Genomic DNA, 23,229 nt, shown 5'->3' with positions numbered 1-23,229 from the left:
TTGCTTAAGAAGCTGAAAGAAGGCACTGAAACACTGTTGTGAGGTAACTAAGCAGGCGTGTTTTTTGTTCACGAATGCAGGAGAGTTAATGTTTCCCCAGTCAACAACTGAACAAATGTGATGTATAAAAGCCTTTTTCTACAAGCATTATCCTAATGCGTAGTTATAGACTCCATGTAATAAACAACAAACGCACATGATCATATAAAGTATACTTTAGAGAAAGAATAGGCAAGACGGTAACATCGATGAGGAAATGCTGACGTGTATTCCACAAGTAACACTGTCACAGAGCAGGGAGCGTGACAGTCAGTGCAGCATGTGAAGCTAGAAGGGCTGAAAGATAAATGTGTGGAGATGAGCACAAGTCACAATCATCCCTGTGCAATAATGAAAACAAAAGGGAATCACATGACAGGTAACATGTGGAGCGCAAAACACAGAGGGAGACGAGACCTTTCAATTCTGCCGTGAGTCATGCTCGTATATAAAACACAGACACGGTGGAGCTGTTCATGATCTCAGACAGGAGTGAGTGAAAGAACTGTTCACAGTTCATCACGGTTAAGAGCCGGGCGATAGGTCAATATCATTTATCAACTTTCAGCAGAAGCATGTGATCGATATGATCACATAATGTTATCATTGCAGCAAAAAGCATTCGTCTTGTAAATATTATAAGCTTGGTCACATGTAATGCTTCACATGACGTATATCAACATTGTGACAGTGACTTCAACCTTCCCGGCCCCAGCTGTGCTGTTTTTCATGAGTGTTTCGATTGGCAGCTTATAGTTACGTGAAACGTGCAATGTTTTGGATCAAATGTTTGGTCCCGATCCCGAATGGTCCATGATGGCAGTACAGACATTTTGGCAGTGAACCATCATACACATGGCACACTCGTGTACAACGGTGCTATAGAGCTGTCAGCGCAGATGTTCCTGATATGCGCACAGTTGCAGGCAGAACATAAACAAACAAAGACATTTTGGATTCACTGGATCGAGGGAGCGAACCAAAGCACTGAAATGTTCAGCAAATAAAATGAGGAACATTAATTATGCTGGAAAACCAAAACCAAACACTGAAAGAAGTCCTAATGTAATTAGACAGCAATACAAATGTACTCTGGACAGTGAGCTTTACAATGTACTTTCTCAGCAGTTAACCATCACAAAAACATAATTCGACAAAATGTACTGTGGTCAAAAACAGTCAAAGATCTGACTTAAGACGCCAAATGGCAGCAGAAATATTTTGAGACGTAAAATTAAGAAATTTGAAAACACACAAAAATGACATCCGAGTACTGATGATGACTCCACTGTGATGTTTTTTTTTTTTAATCACAATCCATCCATTCTGTACTCCAGTATAAACGTACTGTAACATAATACTGAACGCGGCTGGAACGTTTGGTTGGTTGTGGAAACTCAATTGAATCACATTCCCGTTTAAATATCTTTAAGACCATTATGAAGATTCGGTAAATTATTGTTTGACTTAAACATACTGAACGGTTGTTAAAGCAGCATCTTGACATTTCAACAACCGGTAATATAGTTTACTCAAAGACTTCAAACGGGGGAAAGTATTGTGAAATAAAAGCAGTAAATGCTGTTTAACTAATAACTACACCCCAGTTGCCACTCACACTATAAAAGTAACATTCATTCAGCTCAAAAACTCCTCTCCCAGTATTCACAGTACATAGATAGGTATATAGAATGTCTTTTACCAGATTTTTCTTGTCGCACCTTTGTCTGATTTATCTCACATTGTTAATAACTTTCACATTTCCCCAGAATGAATCTTATTGGACCGGTGTGACGTTTGTTTCTGGGAAGATGATAGTTGGTACGAATTATGTTTATAAATTCTAGTCTTAAAGTGACTCCTCCTCATGTCCCAAAAAAGTACCCCCCCCCCCGTTATTTTCTGTTCCTCCTTTCAGCCAGGTTTTTCCCCAGTTTTCAAGTTTTCTATCTTCTCTCCCTCTCTTTTCTCCTCCTTGTCTCCTCTCCTTCCTTCCCGTTTCCCTCCCTTTAGCACCGTGCCAACTACGATGCAGCAAACGGCGATGATGTGCATGATAAAGTAGATGGAGGTCCAGTAGTTGATGGTGTCAGAGGCCTTCAGCAGCACGAAGCCCATGCACATGTAGTCGTAGGCCCTCATCTTCAAGAACCAGTGGATCCAGTCGAAGATGTTCTGACCAAAAGGACCCAGTTTAGCTCGGACAGAGGCCTCCATGGCAGACTCGGCTGCGATGCACAGGGGGATGGTGAGGAAGGAGAGGTAGTAACCGACATGTAGTCCATGCCAGTAGGCGCTGATGAACATGGTCCAGCCAGCCCTGAGAGTCACAGACAAGCAGGAGAGATGTTGAAGTCATACGGACACGCCACTGTGAGGGGTTTTCATTTATTTCAGGTAAAATAATTTGAGCAGGATCAGGAGGGATTACGGGCAAAAGAAGCTAAAAAGGAATTATACAAAGTGTGTGGTAGGATATGAAATAATCACGACATGTTGTCCATCCTTCAGTGACTAAACATAACAGAAGTTGTATCGAGTAAAATTTGATTTAAGGGATGAATCTGGTGATATTCTGTATTTGAATTATTGTCAACAAATACCACGAGGAGACCAGAACCCAAAATGATCCTATTAATCGCTCCGACTTCAATCATCCTGTTGCCTTAAATACTCACTGGTGAACTCAATCCATGAAAGAAATGCACCATTTACTCTCGTAATGTTTGATAAAAACTATAGCGCCCAGCTGTTTATATGAATATGAAAATAAGAAATTCACGGTTTTCTAAAGCAATAAAAGCATTTAAAACGTGACTACATTTTAAAGACTAGTATAGTAAGTAGGATGGAGTTCTACAGAATAACTATTTAATATTCTACTTTATCAGTAAAAGAAAAAGGTAAAAAGATTTTTAAAAGTAATTTTTGAAATAATATATATTTGTGTAAGCGAGGGAGCTTCACATTAGAAGATCAAGGCTGATTAGAAACAAGAGAGAACCGTGACTACAAAACATTGTTTTAAATCTGGAGATTTAACATCTTTAAAATTCTATCTCATTGCACAGGTCTGTTATTTTAATGCCCAAACGCACCACACAGGGATTTATGGATGAGTTTGGGTACACGTGCCTGTGAAACAAGCAGAAGCTGCTGCGCACATAAAGCCTCACCTGAGAGCGTAGGCTTTGAAGGGGGCATTGGGGTAGATGTAGTGATGCAGCCACCACTGCACTGTCATGTTCCAGTAACGCATGCCATGGCGGACCTTCACACAGAAGTCTGTGTTGTAGCAGTCGATGTTCTGGATGGTTTTGAAGTCATACTTCTCTTCAGTGGTTGGATCAGGACTGGCCACGAGGCAAAAAAACGACTCGGCATAAATATCAACTTTCACAGCAACAATATTCACTTAATACACACTGAGGTGTTAGAGAGGAATGCAATTACATAAATGACAGAATACACAAATAATGATCGTCTTTCAAAATACATGTTAGTCCTGTGGTTGTGTACCTGTAGTTGATGGTGGGCCCTCCTCCAGGTTTGGACAAAGCCTTTTCGGGATAGCAGCCCAGACCTGCGCTGATACAACCAGCCTCAGCTCCACACCACGCAGCATAGAAACGCATCCTAAACACGAAGAACACTGCTACCATGTAGAAGACCCTGGTGACCGAGAGAGAAAAGTACATTGTTCATCTCGATCTTACCAAACAACTGTGGGGATTTTACTAAGACATCCAACCCTAACTTACTACTGGGCCCTCCACTACTATCCTAAACCACAGCACGGTTGTATTTAGCTCACTGTGACTCGCATGCTGTGCTTTCTTTTCATTCATTTGTCTCATTTCATTTGCCTTCCTCTGACAAACAGCAGCCACGCTCCTGAAAAGAAATGAGTGGAGACATATTGTACAATCGTTACACTGTAGTCTTAGTTAACCGGCTACCAGCACAATTTAGCAAATATTCAGAAATATTTCTACATGTTATATTATCATATGTTTTCACCACATTCAAATGTTCTCCATTAGATGACAGAACCTCGTACAAAACGCGTTTAAAATGTACATTTTATGCTCGATAAAGGACTTTCTTTATATTAATTGCTTTGATTCAGTGCGTTCTTCTCATGCATTGACATTCTTGTATTGTATGCAGTTGCTCACATTATCAATACACATTCATTAAATGATGATAAAATAAATCTACAACTCCTATTACTGACATTGTTACTATTATTAAAAGACTAATAATACCTAAAGAAAATGCTTTGGTCCAGAAACTCCTCTGTGCGAACGTAGGCCAGTGGGAAGACATAGTTGACAGCCAGGAACAAAGCGGCGTACACAGGAACCATCTTTAAACGCTGCAGGCACGGCACCCAGCTGGGCAGAGCCTGCGGGCTCGGCTGCCTCAGCCAGTCAGCGTATGTTTGGAAGCGAAAGAACGGACCTTTCGGGAGACGGAGGGAGGAGATTAAGGAGTGAAGGCGGTGTTGAGAAGACAGTGACAGGCAAAAATGGACAATAAGGATCATGCAAGACACAAAAGGAAACAGTGGAGGACAGTGTGGTTCAAAAAGAAGAGAGGTTGGTGTAGGATAACAAAAAAGAGAGTAGAGGTATATTAAAACCAGAAGTCATTCTAAATAATGTGAAAAACAATATGGACTCACAATATTGGACAAGTAGCGGAGAGTGAGACAAAGAGAGACAACAGTTAAAATGCATGCAAAAGCAAATTCACAACAACACCAACACACATGAATGAAAAAAGCTTGCACACAAACATAATGTTTGATTTCTAAACGTTCATAAAATCAGAACTGACACAACTTGCTCCTGCCAACATTATTCAGAGGAGAAGATCCTGAGAAGCATCAGACGTTTCCACAGACTTACCGGTCATTATACCAGCATAGCAGTAGCTGTAGGACAGAATGTCGTAGAGGGAGGGCTCCTGAGACAGACCACCAATGACAGGAGACTTGGCAAAAGAGCTCACTTCATTTTTCTTCTCCACGTGTAAGCTGTGAACCTCGTTCGCTAGACTCACCATCTGAGTTCAGAACAGAAAATGACATCAACAAAGATGCACAACGTGTAAAGACACCGGGTAGACCTGACGACGTTTCTGTACCTTGAGAGTGAGAAGTAGCTGGATGGCGTTGGCAAAAGGCGTCGGCGATGGCAGACCGAACCATGTGACCAGACGGAAGAAGAGGAGGTAGAGAAAGGTCCAGGTGAGACTCAATGCTGGGGCATGCCTAGTAGACAGACACAGATGTTTTGAGTGAGTTACATGTTCTGTCTGCACAGTATCTACAGTCCAGGTCATGGCGACAGATTCGTCCCCATCGCACTTATTGAACCCTGTTGTGTGACACGTGCATCAGCATTTACTGTTTATCTCATTCATGTATCTCTTTGTTTTTACTGCTCATCCCTCACCGCCAGCTGATCTTTATAATAATCCATATTCCAACCACCGTCACAAGAGAATGGAGGGTGTGGACGTGACAAGTGGCGATGGCGATAGAGAGGCCCAGAAGAAGAGCCGCCCCCTGCTTCACAGGAGGACCTGAAGTGAAAGCAAAGACAAACAATTAAGCCACCTACAACCCTCTATCAAGGAGCAGCACGGGGTGGGAAAAGCACCTGAAAGTCTTAAAAAATCTGTATATTTCCACATATTGCTCTCCTCTCCAGCAGCAATGGAATCAGAAAAGGATTACGTGTGTTGTGGGTAACAATGTGTGGAATAACAAAGAAGATATCTCTGGTTCTGCTGATCCATTTTGATCATAATATTTACGTTGATCGGTCCATAACTGTGCATCTCCAACAATGTTATAGAAAAAAAAACATAATTTAAAAGAAATCTTTTTAATCTTTGTCTATCTTCAATTTGAGAAAAATGATAAATCCTTGTTTTCTGTGCCGCAATGCAAAACTGTAACAACTGCAAAACTTTAGTTTATTCACCATCAGAAGACAAATATAAATGTATTATTATTATTATTAATTATGTTATGCTCCAAAATACTGACTGAGGTATCGGAAGAGGAATCCAACAGGGATGGAGGCAGAAAGTATTCCCAAGTACACCAGCTCATCAGGAGACATCGCTCTGCTGGCACAGAAACACAGATCAGTTCTAAATAACTACACACACATGAAACATCATTGATGGACAATCCATAATTATGAGGGAACAGCACACAGAACAAAAGCAGGAAATACAACACAATCCATTCAAACAGACTGAAACAATTACTACCGTGGCATCACTAGGTTAGCTGTTGTTGAATTACAAAACAATGTTGCCTCACAGTCTACATGTTATATCATGAATTTGCACCATCATTTCCCTCCATTTTGACATGTGTGGACATATTATTTTGCAGCCACACCATAGTAATTCAAAATGAGTTTGTTCTAAATGTGTTAATTTGTCTACCATTCATCTTGGTAATTGCATTGCTTAATTGGGAAACAAACTTGCACAGCAGTCCTAATAAGATTCAATTCAATAAGATTCAAGTGAGAACATCTTCAGGGTGCATTTGACAATATATCCGGGGACTTATGCAAGCGCACCATGTAACTTTGTTGCAGCACCGTGTACTATTATTTTGCATTTTAGGCGCAAGGAACAACACAATTTGCATTGTAACATAACACGGAAGTAACACGAGAACTCATCCACAGGCTAACGTATGAAGTAGCTGAGTTTGTGACAGTACACAGTATATCTCGGTCATAGGAGGAAAAAGGGGGCAAACAGCTGCAACTTCGATCGCTTTCAGCAAGGAGTTAAAACAGATTACATGACAAGAGATTCATTTGCGTGTCTCTTAAAAAACCAAATCTAGACTAAAACGTGTCTACCACATACCAGTCTCCAGAGAGCTGCAAACGTTAGCATTCACTAAAAAGGTCCAAACAATGCTCATTAGCTTAGTGGCTACCTCAGCGACCAACCGTTGAAGTAGCAAGCGTCACTTTGAAAGTTGTACTTACAATTGTAACTTGTTGAATCACTACGGTTAAATAAACTCCGGTCTCTGGCACAGCCCGCACATTTAACCAAACCACCCAGTCACACCGCTGACTATCACAATACGTTCACTTCCTGGTGTGAGAAAGATGACGTCATTTGGACGGTACCAGTCTAAATGTGTGTGGGGGGGCTCAATGATTGCGACTCCAGAGACACCGATTAACTTTATATCGTCCGAAATTAACCGCAGACTTCCATAACTAATGCACCCCATCACCTGGTTTATCATGAAACAGTAAATTACTTTTCAGTATAATCAATATTTTACTCCTCATGCCCATGATTTTGGAACAATTCAAACCTTGTACCAAGTTATACAATAGTAGACTTCAGTAGAGCCACTTTAAGTAGAGAAAAACACAACAACTCAGTTCTCTGGTCAGACCAAACTATTTTTATTGAAATTTTGACAGAACAGGTAGTATCAGAACACTTCCTGGACGACAGCCTCCCTAGTCCTCCTCCTCGTCGTCAGCTCCTCCAGTTCCACCCTGGCCCTTCTTGGCGTTCTTTCTCTTGACGCGGCCTGGGCGTCCACCACCGTATGGAGACCTCAGGGAGAAGTCAATGTGCTTCTGGCTGTCCAGGCGAACCACAAAGGAGGGGATGTTCACCACCTGCTTGCGCACACTGCAAAGACAGAAAGAGCTAGAAAGTTACCATTTTATTCAAAAGTATTAATGTAGATGGGCTAGTGCCATCATTGTACAACAGGCTTTATCGAGGGGAATCTTTGCGCCACAGAACATTTTAACATACAAGTTGCAGCCGAAGTATTTAGAACATTATACAAGTTGTAGGGAATATGACAATTGCCCGAGGTGCAATCCCCCATATCTTACCCGACAGCCACAAGAGTGGCACGGTCCAAGCCCTCAGAGGCAGGATTGGCTCTGGGCAATGTCTACTGACAAGGTATACGGTTTTGATACCGAATTGACCTTTTTGAAATGTTTAACAGTTCTCAGCGGACAGCGTTACAAGTTGGTGGACCTCTGATGGAAGAGGAAGCATCGAGTTTCTGATGAGTCCCTCATAAGGCTTGTGACCCCTGGATTATTTGACGTTTGTGCCCCTGGTGCCTTAGAGCTTACCGAATGTGCCTCTGGCGGATAAGGACACGAGCATGGTGGATGCTTTTGGCAAGTCCAAGCTTGAAGACCTGGGTCTGCAGCCTCCTCTCCAAGAAATCTTCAACTTTCAGACCCAGGATGTAATCCAGCTTCATCTTACCCTCGTCCAGTACACCGATCCTCACGAGACGCCTGAGCAAAGCATTACCTGGGAAAGCACACAGGAGTGATTTTACAATCTCAAACATACAGGTGCTTAAGGTACATTTAGTGAAGTAGCAATATTGGCCTCATTGACGAGGAATTCTTGACACCACAGAAAGTCTGAGAAAATATATGTTTTAATCATCGGCCAATAAAACACTCAAAGCTGTGTGTTTAATTTGTTTTGCATACCTTCAAACAGACGCTTGGGGTCCTTCTCGTCAAGAGTGAGCAGCTCTCTGGCAGCTTTGCGAATCTTGGCCAGGGTGAACTTGACCCTCCAGACCTCACGCTTGTTCCTCAGACCATACTCGCCTTTAATGAAGATGAGACAGTAGTCAGTCAAAGTTAAATGATTTCTAGTCTAAAAGGACATGGGGTATGATTTAAACTGGAGTTAATGAAAATCACAACATACCAATGAGTTTCAACTCCTGGTCGAGACGGGACTTCTCGAAGGGACGACGGGGGGTGACATAAGTCTTGCGACAAACCCAACTCCTGGCAACGGGCATGGCGGCTTTTTAGTGCCTGCAACATCAGATAGAAATGAGGTTAGTTTAGGTAATCAAATATGCAAATTCTGCAACAGAGATGGGTAAATACTACCTAAGCACTGTCTCCCTAAGTTAGCAATTTATTAGCAGACATCCTCTATGGCTAGTCAAATTCACACTGAATACTCAAGTAGACTGTAATGCTACACCCTTGGAAGTTGTCAAATTATCTTTTTAGAATAGTGTTCACTGCTACAACTTGCATAAAACCATCAGAATAAAATTTTAAAAAATGGAGGCATGCAACAGGCCCGTTTCAAACATGTCACTCGAGTTTGTCAATTACATCTTACACAATAAATCATAATTAGCCATATTTATATTACACACAATATCCCTGTAATGATGATTATAGTCTCAGTTAAACATTAGACTAAAACACAACGTTGGTTGCACAGTAAAGCTAACATGTTGCTCTGCATTTATATACAGGTACTAGTATGTGGAAATAAACAAACACTGCTAGAGTAGAAAGGCTTCCCTAAATATATGCGACAAGAAATAAAAGTAAATACGCGTTATAAATCAACCATTAGTCAAACCTACGACTAGGCCGCAGCTGCACCGCACCTCGTTGTTCGATGTGACAAGCTAGCGTTAGCTTAGCTGAACTAGCGTTTCACTTAAACAATCCATTACTAAACCACACGTTGGTTAATTAAATGACACGTTCACCCGTTAAACTACGTTTTCTTCAAATGCCCATGCAAGTTTGTGAACCTATAAGGTCCTAATGTTCGGCGTTTGTGAGGGTGACGGGGCACACCGTTTTTACCTGTCTCGCTCAGGCCAGCGGAGAAAAGAGAACGTTAGTGGAAGTTCCCATCTATTTATAGGGCCGACGAAAGCGCTACATATCCCACAATGCACCTCTGCGTCGGACCGGAAGTGGAAATGTTGGATTTACCGCACTCTGTTGGTCAAACAGGAAAAAACAGCTGAAAACACTACACACTGTTGTATGTCTTTTTAGTTTTAAATCGGTGTGCGTGCTCATGCTCGCCTGCAGATATGTGTGTCATTAGTACGATTCATGAAGTCACATAGGTCTACTTTGAGATTATAACAGATGTTTAGCTGGTGGAGCATATAACTATAGTGTTACACAAGGAGTCAGATTAACGGCTTTGTAGCCTATTCAGGGTTGTCTTATACACTTTTGCAGAAGCTGTTATAAGTGTGTAACATGTGGTGTGAAATCTTGCATGACAGCATGTTTAAGAGTGAGGGTGGTAAGGTGGTAAACACGGAGAGAAGGACATGGGGGACTATTTATATAACTCTGAAATGAGACCCTCGGCATGTGTTGCTGTCCGTCAGGCTGCATGATCAACTGATGGACACAGAGGCTCACTTGCTTTCTCTTTCATTGCTCTGTATCCTGTCTAATCTGGACAGGACAGCGGTTGTTTTGTGGACTTTCTTTGTGTTTTCGTCTTTGACTCATCTGTGAGGTTGAATTGAGTCTGAACTCTTCTTTCCCTCGCCCTCTTGGTTCTTGTTTTCTCCTGTTGGGTTTTTTTCTTCATTTTTTTCCCAGCCTGATTGCCTGCTCTCCTGACTGCATAATAAATCTTCCTTTTCCCCTGCTCTCCTTCTCCTCCCATCTTCTACCTTTCCCTGTGTCCTTGTGCGTGGTTTTTGGGCCATGCTCTCCTCACCCACTATGATTCTCCAGCCTTATGGACTCCCCGTCTACCCACAGACAGCCACATGCTACCCCAGCATAGTTCAGGTAAAACTCTCCTTGATTTGCTCTCACATAAATGTTTGTCTTCACAACCCTGCGTCATCAAATGTCCAGTTTGTTGAGACTTTATAAGGTGACTATGAATTCAGGGGTTGGAAAAAAGAGACTATGTGTCATTATATGAATACAAATTTGAATACAATCCATAGTTGAATGAGTTTGGGCTCATTTATAAATGAGCATTTCTTGGACCTCTAGTTGATATGTGATCAAAAGTGGGGAACCCAAAGCTAATCATTTTTACTATCACAGAATACCTAGGAATTTAAGAAATTTGTAAATGTTCACATTAAAGAAGCTGAAACCAATCAATCTCTTGCAATTTTTGCTTTAAAAATGACTGAAACAATTAATTGATACAAATATATATCATCCTTTTTTTGTCTGTTGATCAACTAGTTCTTTAAGGTCTATATATAGTTGTTTATTGTAAGTTAAGTGAATGTCAGTGTCGCCAATAAACCATCCAGACAATAGTAAAGAGGAAAACATTGAATTCCCCAGAAGAAACTTTTATTTTCTTCAGTTAATGAGTAAGCAAGTAACGTTTATTTATAGCATCTTCCATAGAACAAGATCACAAAGTGCTTCAGAAGAATAAAGATAAGCAGTCACATATTACATCTAATTTAGTTTGGTGTTGTATTGCTTGATAGTGACTAAACATTAGCTGAGAGATTAGAAGCTTGATGGAAGCTGGTCGAAGCTCACTGATTGCGAAAAATCTTATTTATTTAACAGTAAGGACACATTAGGGTTATCTTTAGTCCACTGGTCTCAGTGATGCCAGCAGGCGGTACTTGTGTGTGCGTGTGTGTGTGTGTGTGTGTGTGTGTGTGTGTGTGTGTGTGTTTGTGTGTGTCGAAGTGTCCCTGACATACCATTAATGTCACAATGCGTCTGGTATCTCTCTACCTTGTCTCTGTGCTTCACACCAGCTGTATTTTTAGCCCTCCTCTCCTGAGCAGATAATCACAGAAGGAGATTCTGTCACCTTTCTTGTTTTCTGCACTCAACTCTACTTATAATAGGTGTGAAACTTGCCTGTTGGGCATTTAAGTGCATCGTGAGTATTTAGCCATTCAAGCATAATATTCACATCTATTAGTTTGTTCGAACAGTTTAGATGGGTACTTTGAGAAAAGAGAAGTACCGTATTGTTTGGTGACTGAAACCAAAAAAAATAGTTTCGAGCCTTTAGGGATGAGATTATTCTCCAAAACAATCTGAACTTTTACTGCTTGAAAATGTTATATTTCCGAGTTTTTTCTGTAGAAACGTTTGCATGATTGAAGCGAAACATCTGTGCGAAGAGTTTAAGTTTAAAATCCGGTCAGGGACTTTCGTCACATGTCTTTGCCTTCTGACTCTCCTCCATCTTTCCTGTCATCTGATAAAAGCCCAAAAAATATATTTTAGAATACTATTAAAGCAACCTTCAAGTTGTCAAGAATGAATGGGGGGATAAATAGATATTTAGTTTCTCTCAATACGCTTCAAGTTCACTAACATTTGTAACTTGGCCGGCACTAAAAGGCCACATCTGCAGTTTAGTGTCGTCTGTGTGTAAATCCTGTGGCAGCTGTCCCAGCAGGCACCTGGCTCAGAGCCGTTGACCTCTGACCACAACACGACAGCTGAGGAGGGAGACGAGAGAAAGAGGGAACAAATGCAAATCAAAAAAAGCCTGCAAGGAGGAGAAGGCGGGACACCGTGTCTGCTGACACTGTGATACTGAATCAGGCAGACTGGTTACAGTCTGTGGGAATACAAAGACTGGTAGTGATATCTTAAAGATTGTGTTATCTTGAACCATCTGTTTATTTTCTTCGGTGAGGAGGGTCGAGGCGGTCAGACATTCGTGGTTTCTTGCGATAAATGGAACACAATACAGACACGGGTTAGTGTTGGCATGTTTGGAAACATGTTCCAGAACGATACTGTAAATTACACAACCTGGAGAATCCCTCATTATACTGTACTTTGCAGAATTAGAGAGAATCACAACAAACATGAAAGCAGGGTTGGCTTTTAAAATGTGTCCATTTAATTAATTTATATCCCAGTAGGGCTTCTGAACTTACAGAACTTTAGCTCTATTATTTGCCTTTACCCACTTAGTCATTATCCCCATATTACTGATTATTTATTAAAAATCTCATTGTGTGAGCACCAACTCTAGTCAACACTAGAATATATTTGTTCTAAAATATTGTGATATTTGATTTTCTCCGTATTGCCAAGCCTTAACTCACAAAGCATTTTTTTTTAGCAATGCGAGGGTCACAGCTCAAGAGGTGGCAATGTCAATCAGTTGGTGAATTACTTTTATCCAGACTTAAATATCTCAACACGTATTGGATGGATTTTGTTTGTGTGAAATGTGAAAACAACCATTGTCGGCATAACATTTGGTACACACATCAATGTCCCCCTCAGGATGAATTGTAATCGCTTTGGTAGTCCCTTCCTGACTTTGCCTCTTGTGCCTTATGACCAAAACACCTGCAAATCTAAAGCCATCCCATCATCCTCCGGTGTTCTTTGTTTTTAGTGCGAATTAGCAAATGTGAGCATGCTCACACGCTAAACAAAGATTGTGAACATGATAAACATTATACCTGCTTAACTTCAGCGTTTTAACATTGTCATTGTGAGAATATTAGCATGTTGACGTTAGCATTTAGCTCGAAGCACAGTGACTGACATGCTTGTAGTCTTTAAATTGAAAGAGAACCCAGAGTGAGAAACAAAATAGTTCCATAGTGTGTTCAGTCTAATCTCTGGTAAACCAACTGTAAATATTCTGTTGGATTGCAGAAGCTGGTTTTCAAAACAGAAAACATTAAAAGTGTCTTGATGAACTGTAATGCTGCCAGCTAGAGACCCATGTTCAACCATTCGTCATACAATTCCTTCTTTATTGCACTGTATCTTCATATCGTTAATTTGTCACACCTCTTGAGTGCAACAGCTGATGGAGATATATATTAAAGTTCATGAAATTAGAGTGGAGAGAGTTTTTAATTAAAATAAATCCCTCTAAATCCTAAAGCTGGCTGACAAACGTGTGGCTTTTTGCATGTAAGTCAACACGTGGATATAAGTTATGTTTGAATACAGAGATGCAAAGACTTCTATAAACCTTTAAATGAGGTGAACATATTAATACTGCAACAGAAAAATGTTCGATTAAGGGAAAAGTTTGACCTTTAGGGAAATATGTTGACAAGAGGAAGATGGATACCGCTTTCATGTCTGTCCATTCATTATGATGCTGCAGCCAGAATCCAGTTAGCATAGCTTAGCAGAAATACTGGAAACAGCCCGGCTCTTTCCAAAAGATAGAACAAAATCCACCTAACAACACATTTAAAGCTCACGAATCAACATAAAAGAAAATTGTGAAATCTGCTAGCCAGGCTAATTGTTTCCCTCTATCTTAATGCTAAGCTAACCAGCAAGCTGCTGGCTGTAGCTTTGTATTTACCGTATTTTTCATAATCTCTAAAAACATTGACAAGATTTTACCTCCCAACAGCTGTGCTTCATGAGATATTTCATGTTGTTTGTAAAATTCTAAGCTGCAAAGTATTGTAAGTAGTATAGTTCTGTACTAACCATATCGTTTGATATAATGTGATTGTCTGAGTCGTTGTATTACTCTTTACTGCCACAAAAGCATGGTTTGTAATTCTTCAATATTTGAGCATGAAGTCAGAATTATTACTGGGAAAAGAATGAAAGAGCTTTTTCCAATAGAGTAGTAAGTGGGAGATATATTTTATTTAAAAATAATGTGATTGAAAGATTAATAAAACCATGTTGGCGTCTCAAACGTGGTATTCTTAGAGTGTGTGTGTGTGTGTGTGTGTGTGTGTGTGTGTGTGTGTGTGTGTGTGTGTGTGTGTGTGTGTGTGTGTGTGTGTGTGTTTAAAGGGAAGTGTGGGTGGGGGATGAGGTGATTGACAGTTACAGATGACCACAGCTGGTGTGGCGTCCTGGTACCTTATGCTCTGGAGATCATTTGATGTGATTGGTGGATGAGTAGCGTAGCCTATGTAGGCGGGTGGTCAGCTGCATTAAAAGATGCAGCAGTTGTTGGAAAATGCATCAGAGATCGAGGAATGCAGTAACGGGGTAAGACAATGCTTTCAGCTCCTAACTTGGATAATTCACTTGTATCAATGCTGTGTAAGATGGTTGTTCACCTCTGTTTCTGTGAGCGGTTTTTAATTTACATTTCTTTCTGTTTCTGACTGGAAGGAGCTAACATTTAGTTTTACAGTGTGATTTGACCGAAATTAGGCTGCAGTGAGCAGATCTTAAGATGAGTCTGAGTCAGGTTTCAGTCACTCAAAATTAAACTGAAAAAGTATCTACAATTTCACATTGTTTCAGGAGGTTCTTTTGTTTAAAGCAAAACAAAAATATGTAAAAAACAAATGTACAAAATAAACCTGAGACATTTGAGAGATTTGACAAACTTGAACCACAAAATATTTGGCATTGTGCCTGACAAATGACACATTATTTATCACAATTGTTGGCAATTCATTTTAATTCACTTATCAATCATCAAATTGTTTCTCTAAAAGTAGCAATGGTGCAGAAGTACTATGCTAAAAGTAACAAAAGTAGAAGTTCACACAATGCACAATGGCTATTTTATGAATAATTTAAGTTAAATTATTGGTTTATTACTATTGACACATTAATATCACTTTAATTTTGCAGCTGATAAAGGTGAGACTCATTTTAATTAATTTATATAATGCTGTGTTGCTGAATTTCCCTCCAGGGATCAATAAAGACAGATAGATACTATAAAGTATTTCTTATTATATATTTTTTTGTAAAAGTAACCAAAGTTCTCAAATAAATACTGTGGATTAAAACGTACAATATTTGCCTCTGAAGTGTAGTGGAGTAGAAGTAGAAATAGATAGTGGAAAATGGAAATACTCAAGTAAAAGTACCTGAAAAATGTACTTCGGAAAAGTACTTGAGTACATTCTTGTTTCCACCACTGCCAGTTCGAGATCTGTTTAATGTTAGTATTTGATCAAGTTACTTTGTCATTTTGTCTGAAACAAGCATGAAGAGCTTCAGAGGTTGGGATTTTCTTTCTGTCATTCTCAACTTGGAGAGATTTGTGTTTATCTGATGTTTGTTTCTGCATCACAAACTATATTCAAGCTGTTTAACAATTCATCATTGTGAAAGGAGAACACCAGTGACAACATGGTGGTTAGTTTGTTTACACCTCTGACATCTGATATCCTGTGAGGCTCATTCCTGCCTCCCTCTCTCTCTTCCTCAGGGAGGCCTCCCTCAGGAGGCCGGCCCCGGCAGCGGAGACCCCTCCCTGCCTCAGGTCTACGGCCCTCCACCCTCCTACCCGCCGCCTGGTCAAGGTCCACCAACATCTGTGGGCAGACTGCCCCCTCTTGATTTTACCTCTGCACACCACAGTTCAGAGTACCCCGAACATCCCCAGCTCAGAGTATATCAGGGCCCTCAGCTCGACGGGGTGGAGGTTCTGACATCCAGTAACACGGTGAGAACACTTTGCGAGTGGAAGCACATCATGACAAGCAATCCATGTCCCAATGAAATGTGATCTTCAGTAAGTGAATGTTACACAGAACCCTGCTGCTTCAGGTAGAGCATCCATGAAGCCCTATCAGGGGAACATGGCCACATAGAGTTTCCTTCTATATTTAGAGACCCACTGCCACTGTTGTGTCCATGTACGGGAATGTCGCTCACACTCAAAGCGAGGGGCGGCAGCTGAGTGAGGATTTGTTGGTGAAAATAAATCCCCACTTTTCTGTCTCCCCTGTGTCTTATTTAGCAGGCAATGAAACAGATCACCTTTCAAAATGATGGCCGTGACATTTTGTGACGATATTGACAGATAACAGTTACGTTTGTAGAGGTTGTACACGACACAACTTTCTATGTTGAGTTTTTGTGGTTCATCTCAGCAAATCACACCGATTTGTGATAGAGGACACAAGTATTACTGTAGGAAAAGTGAACAGACAAATAATTGTAAAAGAATAGATATTTTAGAATGTTTCTTTTGTTAAGAAAACACAGTTTGTCACACTGCAAAAAAAAAAGAAACCCTCTCAACATGCCATTATATCTGTAATTGTGTGTCTTGCTTTCTTAAATTAAGTGACAACGTCCGCCAGTAAGATTCTTTCAACCTGTATCCATTAAAAATCAACTTGTTCAAACATATTTAAATATTTTTCTTGATTCCAGTGCAGCAGCCTGCCTTTTTTAACCGTGCTAGTGTGGCACTATGACCGGTAATGCAGGCCTGTTGGTTGGTCCAACTCTTTGGTCCCCACATAAATATCTCAACAACAATCCCTGGATTGCAATGATACTTTGTAGAGTCATTCATGGTTCCCAGGTGTATGTTCACAGTTTTGGTTTTGAGTAAAATATCTTGACAGCGTTTGTCATGAAATTTGCTCCTGATGTTCAAGGTCCCTTGAGGATACATTCTAATGACTTTGTTAATCCTGCAGCATGCTGCTAACACAATACCTTTTTTATTGTTAGAAAATATGATTTCATTTGGAAACGGGTTGAAATACTTGTTTGGCTGATTTTTCACTTTCATGAAGACAAATCGGTTTCCAGGGCTCCGTTTAGACAATAATTAGTTTTACTTATTATATGGCAGCATTACATTAATCAAATCTGCTCCAGGCATGAACGCATCGACGATGATAAGTTCAGAGGTGTTTCGTCTGTTTGGCAGGTCGGCTCTGTGTCCTGCTGCAACACATCTCTCTTCCTCCTTTCATAAATGGTGTTTTGTGGCCCCATCTATATATTTTATTACTAGAGCCCCTGACATACTCGGGTCCGTGCTGATTTTCGGGGGGAAAGTTGAGACGTCGCCATGGAGGGAGGGGGTCAAAGGGGGAGGCTGACCAGATGACCCCCTTTCCCCCTCTGAAATATCGCTCAGGTCCAGAAACACAATTCTGCATCGTGACATGAATCCACCACCCACCTCAACCCTCTCTCCCTGTCTCCCCTCCTCTGTAGCCTGTCTGTGGTGTGTGTGTGTGTGTGTGTGGGTGTGTGTGAGTGTGTGTGTGTGTGGGTGGATGTGGTAGTCTGCAGTAGTTAGCCATTGCAAGCCAGTGTAGTGTAATCCAGTGTCCTGTGTGCGTTTGTGTGTGTAAAACGCTCCCGTGTGTGAATGTGTCTCTGTACCTTTTTCTGTCTATCACCAACGTATTAATTATGCCCCTTGATATATGACCTTTAACCCTTGGCAGAAAAGCAGCACCGTGACCCCAGACTGACCCTTGTGGAACATACAGTTGTGATCTCTTTCCCTTCCCCCCCCCATCACCCTCTTCCTTCCCAAGCTGTCTGCGCACCTTCTTTGCCTTGTTTACTTTGGTTTAATGTTAGTGTTCCCTGCTGCACTGAGGCCTTTTCTACTCTCTGCCTCTTGGTACTAGAATGCTAATACTCAAGTCCTCACTTCTGCATAAAGGACTGCAATATCAATACTCGTACAGTCATTTTTCTTTGCTTTTTAATGTTTCTTTTTCTTTCCAACGCACTCCGCTCCTTCTCTGGCTCTCACTGCTGAAGCTCACTGTATTTATTTTTCCTGCATTTTCTTGCAGACTTTTCACTCTCACTTTTCTTGTTTGGACTTATTCATTTGACTTAAAAACATATATTTAACATTTATCTTCTGCAACGGTTGATGATGCTGGTTGACCAACACATACACGTGCACACACTAGCATCGTGGTGCATTGTGGGATAATGAATGTTTTGGTTTTGGCAAAAAAATCATGGATTTGTCTGCATGAAGCAATTTTTATTAGTTAGATGTTACCAAATGTATATTACAGATTATTACAACTGCTTGGATAATATGAGGACTAAGTTACAGTCTTTCTTGCTTTTCAGGGGAGCTTGAACTTTATTTAACTCTCTTTGCCAAAGCTTGAGTGAACATTCATAGTTTTAGTTTCAGAAACATAATCTTTATTGATATTGTGCAGTGCATTAGCTTTATACTGTCCTACAGGCATGTATTCAAAGACGCCTCACTAAAATGGTGCCCTTTCCTGCCTCCTCACATTTGCCTGAGAAGGATCACTGGTTGCTGAATGCTCTTTGACCTTTGGTTTGAATCACTTCATGAAAATTATCTTTGCCTAATGCCATGTGATGCTTACGCATTTACACAAACAGAATATTTCTGAAAGATGTTGCCGGATTTGTTCCCTGAATTGACTTTATTTTTATTTTTCTCCCCTTTCTTTCTTTGCTTTTCTACTGATGCCCTCTCCCCGTTTTTTCTTCTCATCTACTCTCATCTCATTTATACTCTTTCTTCTTCTATCTTTTCTTTTCCATCTTCCTGTTTTTGTTTGTTCTTTCACATCCTCTTCCTTACCGCCCATCCTTCATCTATCCCTGTGCTCGTTTTCTCTCCTCCTCCTATTTTCATACTCTCACTGTCAGGAGGACGTTTTGGCCCCTTTGACCTCTGGCCCCCAGTCTCTGAGCGTGTCGGTGTCATCAGGGGGCGGAGCAGGAAGTGGAAGTGATGAGGAGGGTTCAAATAAGGCCCAACCGAAACGCCTCCATGTCTCCAACATCCCGTTCCGCTTCAGAGACCCGGACCTCCGCCAGATGTTTGGGGTATGAACTTCTCAATATCATGCAGTGTCACAATGCATTCATATCATTGTTGTACATATTAGATAAATTACATTTTCTTTATCTGTTCTAATATATTCACACAAAATACCTATTCTGACATTTGCAGCAATTTGGGAAGATCCTTGATGTAGAAATAATCTTCAATGAGAGGGGTTCCAAGGTGAGCGCCACAGAGTCATAAGAGCTGAAGCTTTTCATTCTTAAAAACAGAATCTAAACAAACAATAATATGGCTTGCAGGGCTTTGGATTTGTCACCTTCGAGAGTGCTGGTGAGGCTGACCGAGCAAGAGAAAAGCTGAATGGGACGATTGTGGAGGGGAGAAAGATTGAGGTGAGGGGGAATTCCCTATTTAGTTTTCCACAATAATACCCTGCATACTGATCTTTAATCGTTGCCTTTGTCCCGTTCTCTGTCTCCCCAGGTCAATAACGCCACTGCAAGAGTAGTTACCAAAAAGCCCCAGACGCCTCTTGTGAGTGGTGAAATTCAAAGTAAGACACCTCAATCACTTTTGCACATATCCCTTTGTGTGCTGATGGATTCTGGGAGTCTCCTGTGAAACTTATTCTCATTTTCACGTGTAGCTTCTGGATGGAAGATCAACCCTGTCATGGGGGCGATGTATGCACCTGAACAACTCTATACAGGTAACTTCTTCTTCATAAGGCTGATCCGTTATTGTAGTGAGACCACCAGTATTGTACTGTTTTTTTACTGTTTATTTTTCTCTTTAGTTGCCAGTTTCCCGTATCCCATAGCAGCTCCCACCTTGGCCTACCGGGGCGCTGTGCTGCGCGGCCGAGGCCGAGCCGTCTACAACACGATTCGCGCTGCTGCAGCAACACCTGCTGCTGTACCCGGCTACCCTGGGTAAGACCCTGTGTCCAAGTACCAGTGTGTATATTCACTTCACTCACTGCTTTAACATCTTCATATTGTTTTCATCACTTTTATCAGGATGGTATATCAGGATGGACTGTATGGATCAGAACTCTATGTAAGTAGCTGTACTCGTTTGCTCCTTGAAGTCATTTTTAATTCGTGCTGTAGCTCTATTCACGTTATTTGACCTCTTTCTGTGCAGGGTGGCTATCCTGCAGCTTATAGAATGGCTCAGTCAGCATCTGCTGCCGCAGCAACCTACAGTGATGGGTAGGCAGATAAACACCAATCACAGCACGATTACAAATCAGCTTTTACTGCTGGTGTGTCTACCTCTTTTCTACATAGTGGCATTTATTTTATAGATCCAGACCGACTGAGCCGTAGCACACCAGAGTGCAAGTTTCATTTTTAACTGCATCTGGGTGTTTTGAACAATGAAATATCGGTATGAATGTGAAAGTCTGCCTCAAACATCCAATCTGAAATTGGACTTTTGAAGCAGATTCTCACTTGCAGCATTTACAAACACATCGTCATCTTAAGTGCTAACAGTATACTCTATGGATCCTAAAAACTATGAAAGCAGTGAGCCTCCACCAAGGCTGTTTCCATCAGTGAAAAAATAATTTGTGTGTCCGGATTCGGATCTACTCCATAAATACAATACTTCATCCTTGGCCCGTAAGCCACCCTTCTACAGAGTTTCATGAAATTTGAGCCAGTAGTTTACCCGTAAACGTACCGGCAAACAAACAAACCAAACCGAAGACATAACCTTCTTGGAAAAGACAAGTCATACACTTTTTAAATTCCCCTTTATCAGTAAATTAACAATACATATGTCCTCCAAGGCACAGAGGTCAGGGACTTGGTTTTGTGTCTGGAAAGATACTCAACAAAAGATACATAAACCTCAACTCATACAGTTAAAACAAACAGATACAAACTGCAACGGCATCAAAAACCTTTCCAAAACTTTTCACACTGAAAATCTTTTTTCTTTACTGGCTGTACAACGTGAGTTGAGTATCTTTCAATCTGCAAGTACACACCAACTACACGTCAGGTTTTGTTAAGGCTAATTCAGATTTTCTTTTAGACTGAATGTCTTTCACTTCGACCAGGCGAAATTAAATCTGAGTGGAGAAGGCCATGATGAAGGGAGAACTCGTAAAACAAATAATAACAGAGCAGCTAACTTGACAAGGCTGGTTTAGCCTTTCTAGAATCCCAGCTATATGACATTTACATCTGCTTCTGATGTCTTTCACCAGATACGGACGCATTTACACGACAGCTGCGGATCCCTATCACCACTCACTTGGATCAACAACGACATATGGAGTTGGTACAATGGTGAGTTGAGTAAAAACACACGCCTCCTCTGTTGAGAGCTATCGTGTTACGTGCGCGGTTAACAGCAGACCCTGGTCACACCTGGCACACTGTTTCTGTCAACAGGCCAGTTTGTACAGAGGAGGATATAACCGCTTCACCCCGTACTGAACCAGAGGGACCACGTCTCTTCTGAACTCTGGGATTGGCTGATCCATGGGCACTTCAGGATCGATTGGGAGATCATTGAAACAGTGGGAATGATTTTACTTCCTGCCTCCATCACAACCTCTCCTCGAGAGACTAAACAAACTGAAGTTGTAAATAGTGTAGGACCCATCGTCCATTCTACTGATGAATACTTAGCACCTGAAAGAGGATGCTGTGTATGTAATATATAGACATTTGCTGAAAACCTTTAAAGGATGATTGTTTTTTGATTTTAAAGAGTACTGATGTTGGCTAACACTTCGGAAGTTGGAGATAAATACTGTGAGAATGAATTTTGTGAGCCAATAGCTGGAATTTTTCAATTTTCGCAGGTCAAACTGGATAAGAAAAAGTTTGTACAATGTTGAATGACTTATTATGTGACGATTATTTACAAAATCTCTGTTTGACTGTGTGTGTGTGTGTGTGTGTGTGTGTGTGTGTGTGTGTGTGTGTGTGTGTGTGTGTGTGTGTGTGTGTGTGTGTGTGTGTGAGAGCATATGAGTGAGGTTACACATCAATATTGTTCAGTTTTGCAGGTCAACAAAGAGACAGCTGTGACACTGGTATCAGTCTGACAAACAGCAGAACGAATGTTTGTCTGGATGTAGTTGGAATTTCATTTTTTTTTTTGTTGCATTTCTAACAATCTACCTCTCAAACATATTTCACTTTTAATATAGCTTTCATTATTAATCCTGTATGGTTGTTCTTTGATTCTGCAGAGCTTTTTCTTCTCTCTTCCATTACTGCTAATTCAACAGTGTTTTAGTTTCTGTAGTTTCTAGACCCAATGAGCCTGATGCCTATCGAGAGTTATTTCTCCTCTTCTCACCCGGGGGAGTTGTATTGTTCTGAGCTGCTTTAAACCCGGTTTCACTGTCACTCAGTTATACACACGCACATCTGGGAATTGCAATACGATGCAGTCTTTTGCTGTCGGCTTTACCAGGCAAGCTAAGATTCAAATGCAGAAGTATTTACATGTTTCAGGCCAGAGGCTGCTGTTCTCATCTGAATACTGCAGATATAACTGTTGACTGTTAGAGTTCAAGTATCCTATTCTGCTCCATTCAACCCCTTGTTGCTTTATTTCACTCTTTACTGTCATCTTTTTCTTTCCTGTATTTCTCTGTCTTTCCTCACTCAGAGCTGTTGAATGACTTCTTGACTTGTATTGATAATTTCTTCTTCTCTTTGTTTCTGTTGCAGTCTTTTCTGCTGTGTTTGATGGTTACCTCTAAATAAAACAGTTTTCTCCCTTTTTCTCTTCTGTCCTTTGTTGATTCATAACATTTTCCAATCTTTAATATATATATATGAAACTAATCTCAGTCTGTCTTCTATTTTATCTATTCTATGCATTTTCTGA

General features: G+C 40.8%; 3 protein-coding genes across 7 annotated transcripts; 1 reads left to right on the top strand and 2 right to left on the bottom strand.

The window, feature by feature from the left end:
- Positions 1–236: 236 nt before the first annotated feature.
- mboat7 (membrane bound O-acyltransferase domain containing 7) lies at positions 237–7,176 on the bottom strand. The gene is made up of 9 exons (XM_079275132.1): positions 7,074–7,176; positions 6,101–6,180; positions 5,502–5,631; positions 5,191–5,317; positions 4,953–5,109; positions 4,308–4,503; positions 3,559–3,711; positions 3,216–3,392; positions 237–2,359 (listed from the first exon to the last, which is right to left on the bottom strand). The coding sequence occupies exons 2-9, from the start codon at positions 6,174–6,176 to the stop codon at positions 1,954–1,956; spliced, it is 1,422 nt and encodes a 473-aa protein (XP_079131258.1). The 5' UTR covers positions 6,177–6,180; positions 7,074–7,176; the 3' UTR covers positions 237–1,953.
- A 308-nt stretch (positions 7,177–7,484) lies between these two features.
- rps9 (ribosomal protein S9) lies at positions 7,485–9,760 on the bottom strand. 3 transcript variants are annotated; one of them, XM_079274886.1, is made up of 5 exons: positions 9,723–9,757; positions 8,809–8,921; positions 8,583–8,705; positions 8,208–8,394; positions 7,485–7,743 (listed from the first exon to the last, which is right to left on the bottom strand). In XM_079274886.1, the coding sequence occupies exons 2-5, from the start codon at positions 8,903–8,905 to the stop codon at positions 7,566–7,568; spliced, it is 585 nt and encodes a 194-aa protein (XP_079131012.1). In that variant the 5' UTR covers positions 8,906–8,921; positions 9,723–9,757; the 3' UTR covers positions 7,485–7,565. The 3 variants fall into 3 exon arrangements, with proteins under 3 accessions (XP_079131012.1, XP_079131013.1, XP_079131014.1); XM_079274887.1 differs by having other exon boundaries at positions 9,714–9,741; XM_079274888.1 differs by lacking the exon at positions 7,485–7,743 and adding an exon at positions 7,783–8,108 and having other exon boundaries at positions 9,723–9,760.
- Positions 9,761–10,280: 520 nt separating this feature from the next.
- On the top strand, positions 10,281–23,121 carry rbfox1l (RNA binding fox-1 homolog 1, like). Of its 3 annotated transcripts, none has more exons than XM_079276284.1 (12): positions 10,281–10,682; positions 16,021–16,257; positions 19,224–19,403; positions 19,531–19,584; positions 19,665–19,757; positions 19,849–19,918; positions 20,012–20,074; positions 20,162–20,297; positions 20,385–20,424; positions 20,512–20,579; positions 21,587–21,668; positions 21,774–23,121. In XM_079276284.1, the coding sequence occupies exons 1-12, from the start codon at positions 10,596–10,598 to the stop codon at positions 21,816–21,818; spliced, it is 1,155 nt and encodes a 384-aa protein (XP_079132410.1). In that variant the 5' UTR covers positions 10,281–10,595; the 3' UTR covers positions 21,819–23,121. The 3 variants fall into 3 exon arrangements, with proteins under 3 accessions (XP_079132410.1, XP_079132409.1, XP_079132411.1); XM_079276285.1 differs by lacking the exon at positions 10,281–10,682 and adding an exon at positions 14,738–14,837; XM_079276283.1 differs by having other exon boundaries at positions 20,012–20,297.
- Positions 23,122–23,229: the final 108 nt, after the last annotated feature.

Source organism: Melanostigma gelatinosum (assembly GCF_949748355.1).
Source record: "Melanostigma gelatinosum genome assembly, chromosome: 9".
NCBI lineage: Eukaryota > Metazoa > Chordata > Actinopteri > Perciformes > Zoarcidae > Melanostigma > Melanostigma gelatinosum.
Note: the sequence above shows the minus strand (reverse complement) of the source record. Positions and strands in the feature narration are given on the sequence as shown.

Excerpts from the sequence above, each read along its gene's own strand:
- rps9 (XM_079274886.1), bottom strand. The coding sequence starts at position 8,905 with ATGCCCGTTGCCAGGAGTTGGGTTTGTCGCAAGACTTATGTCACCCCC. Across the intron at positions 8,395-8,582 it reads CCCCAAGCGTCTGTTTGAAG|GTAATGCTTTGCTCAGGCGT; the intron begins GTATGCAAAACA and ends GTGCTTTCCCAG. Across the intron at positions 7,744-8,207 it reads ATCCGCCAGAGGCACATTCG|TGTGCGCAAGCAGGTGGTGA; the intron begins GTAAGCTCTAAG and ends CTGTCTTTGCAG.
- mboat7 (XM_079275132.1), bottom strand. The coding sequence starts at position 6,176 with ATGTCTCCTGATGAGCTGGTGTACTTGGGAATACTTTCTGCCTCCATC. Across the intron at positions 3,393-3,558 it reads GGGCCCACCATCAACTACAG|TCCTGATCCAACCACTGAAG; the intron begins GTACACAACCAC and ends CCTCGTGGCCAG. Across the intron at positions 2,360-3,215 it reads TTCAAAGCCTACGCTCTCAG|GGCTGGCTGGACCATGTTCA; the intron begins GTGAGGCTTTAT and ends TGTGACTCTCAG.
- rbfox1l (XM_079276283.1), top strand. The coding sequence starts at position 10,596 with ATGCTCTCCTCACCCACTATGATTCTCCAGCCTTATGGACTCCCCGTC. Across the intron at positions 16,258-19,223 it reads TTCTGACATCCAGTAACACG|GAGGACGTTTTGGCCCCTTT; the intron begins GTGAGAACACTT and ends TCTCACTGTCAG. Across the intron at positions 20,425-20,511 it reads TGTATGGATCAGAACTCTAT|GGTGGCTATCCTGCAGCTTA; the intron begins GTAAGTAGCTGT and ends CTTTCTGTGCAG.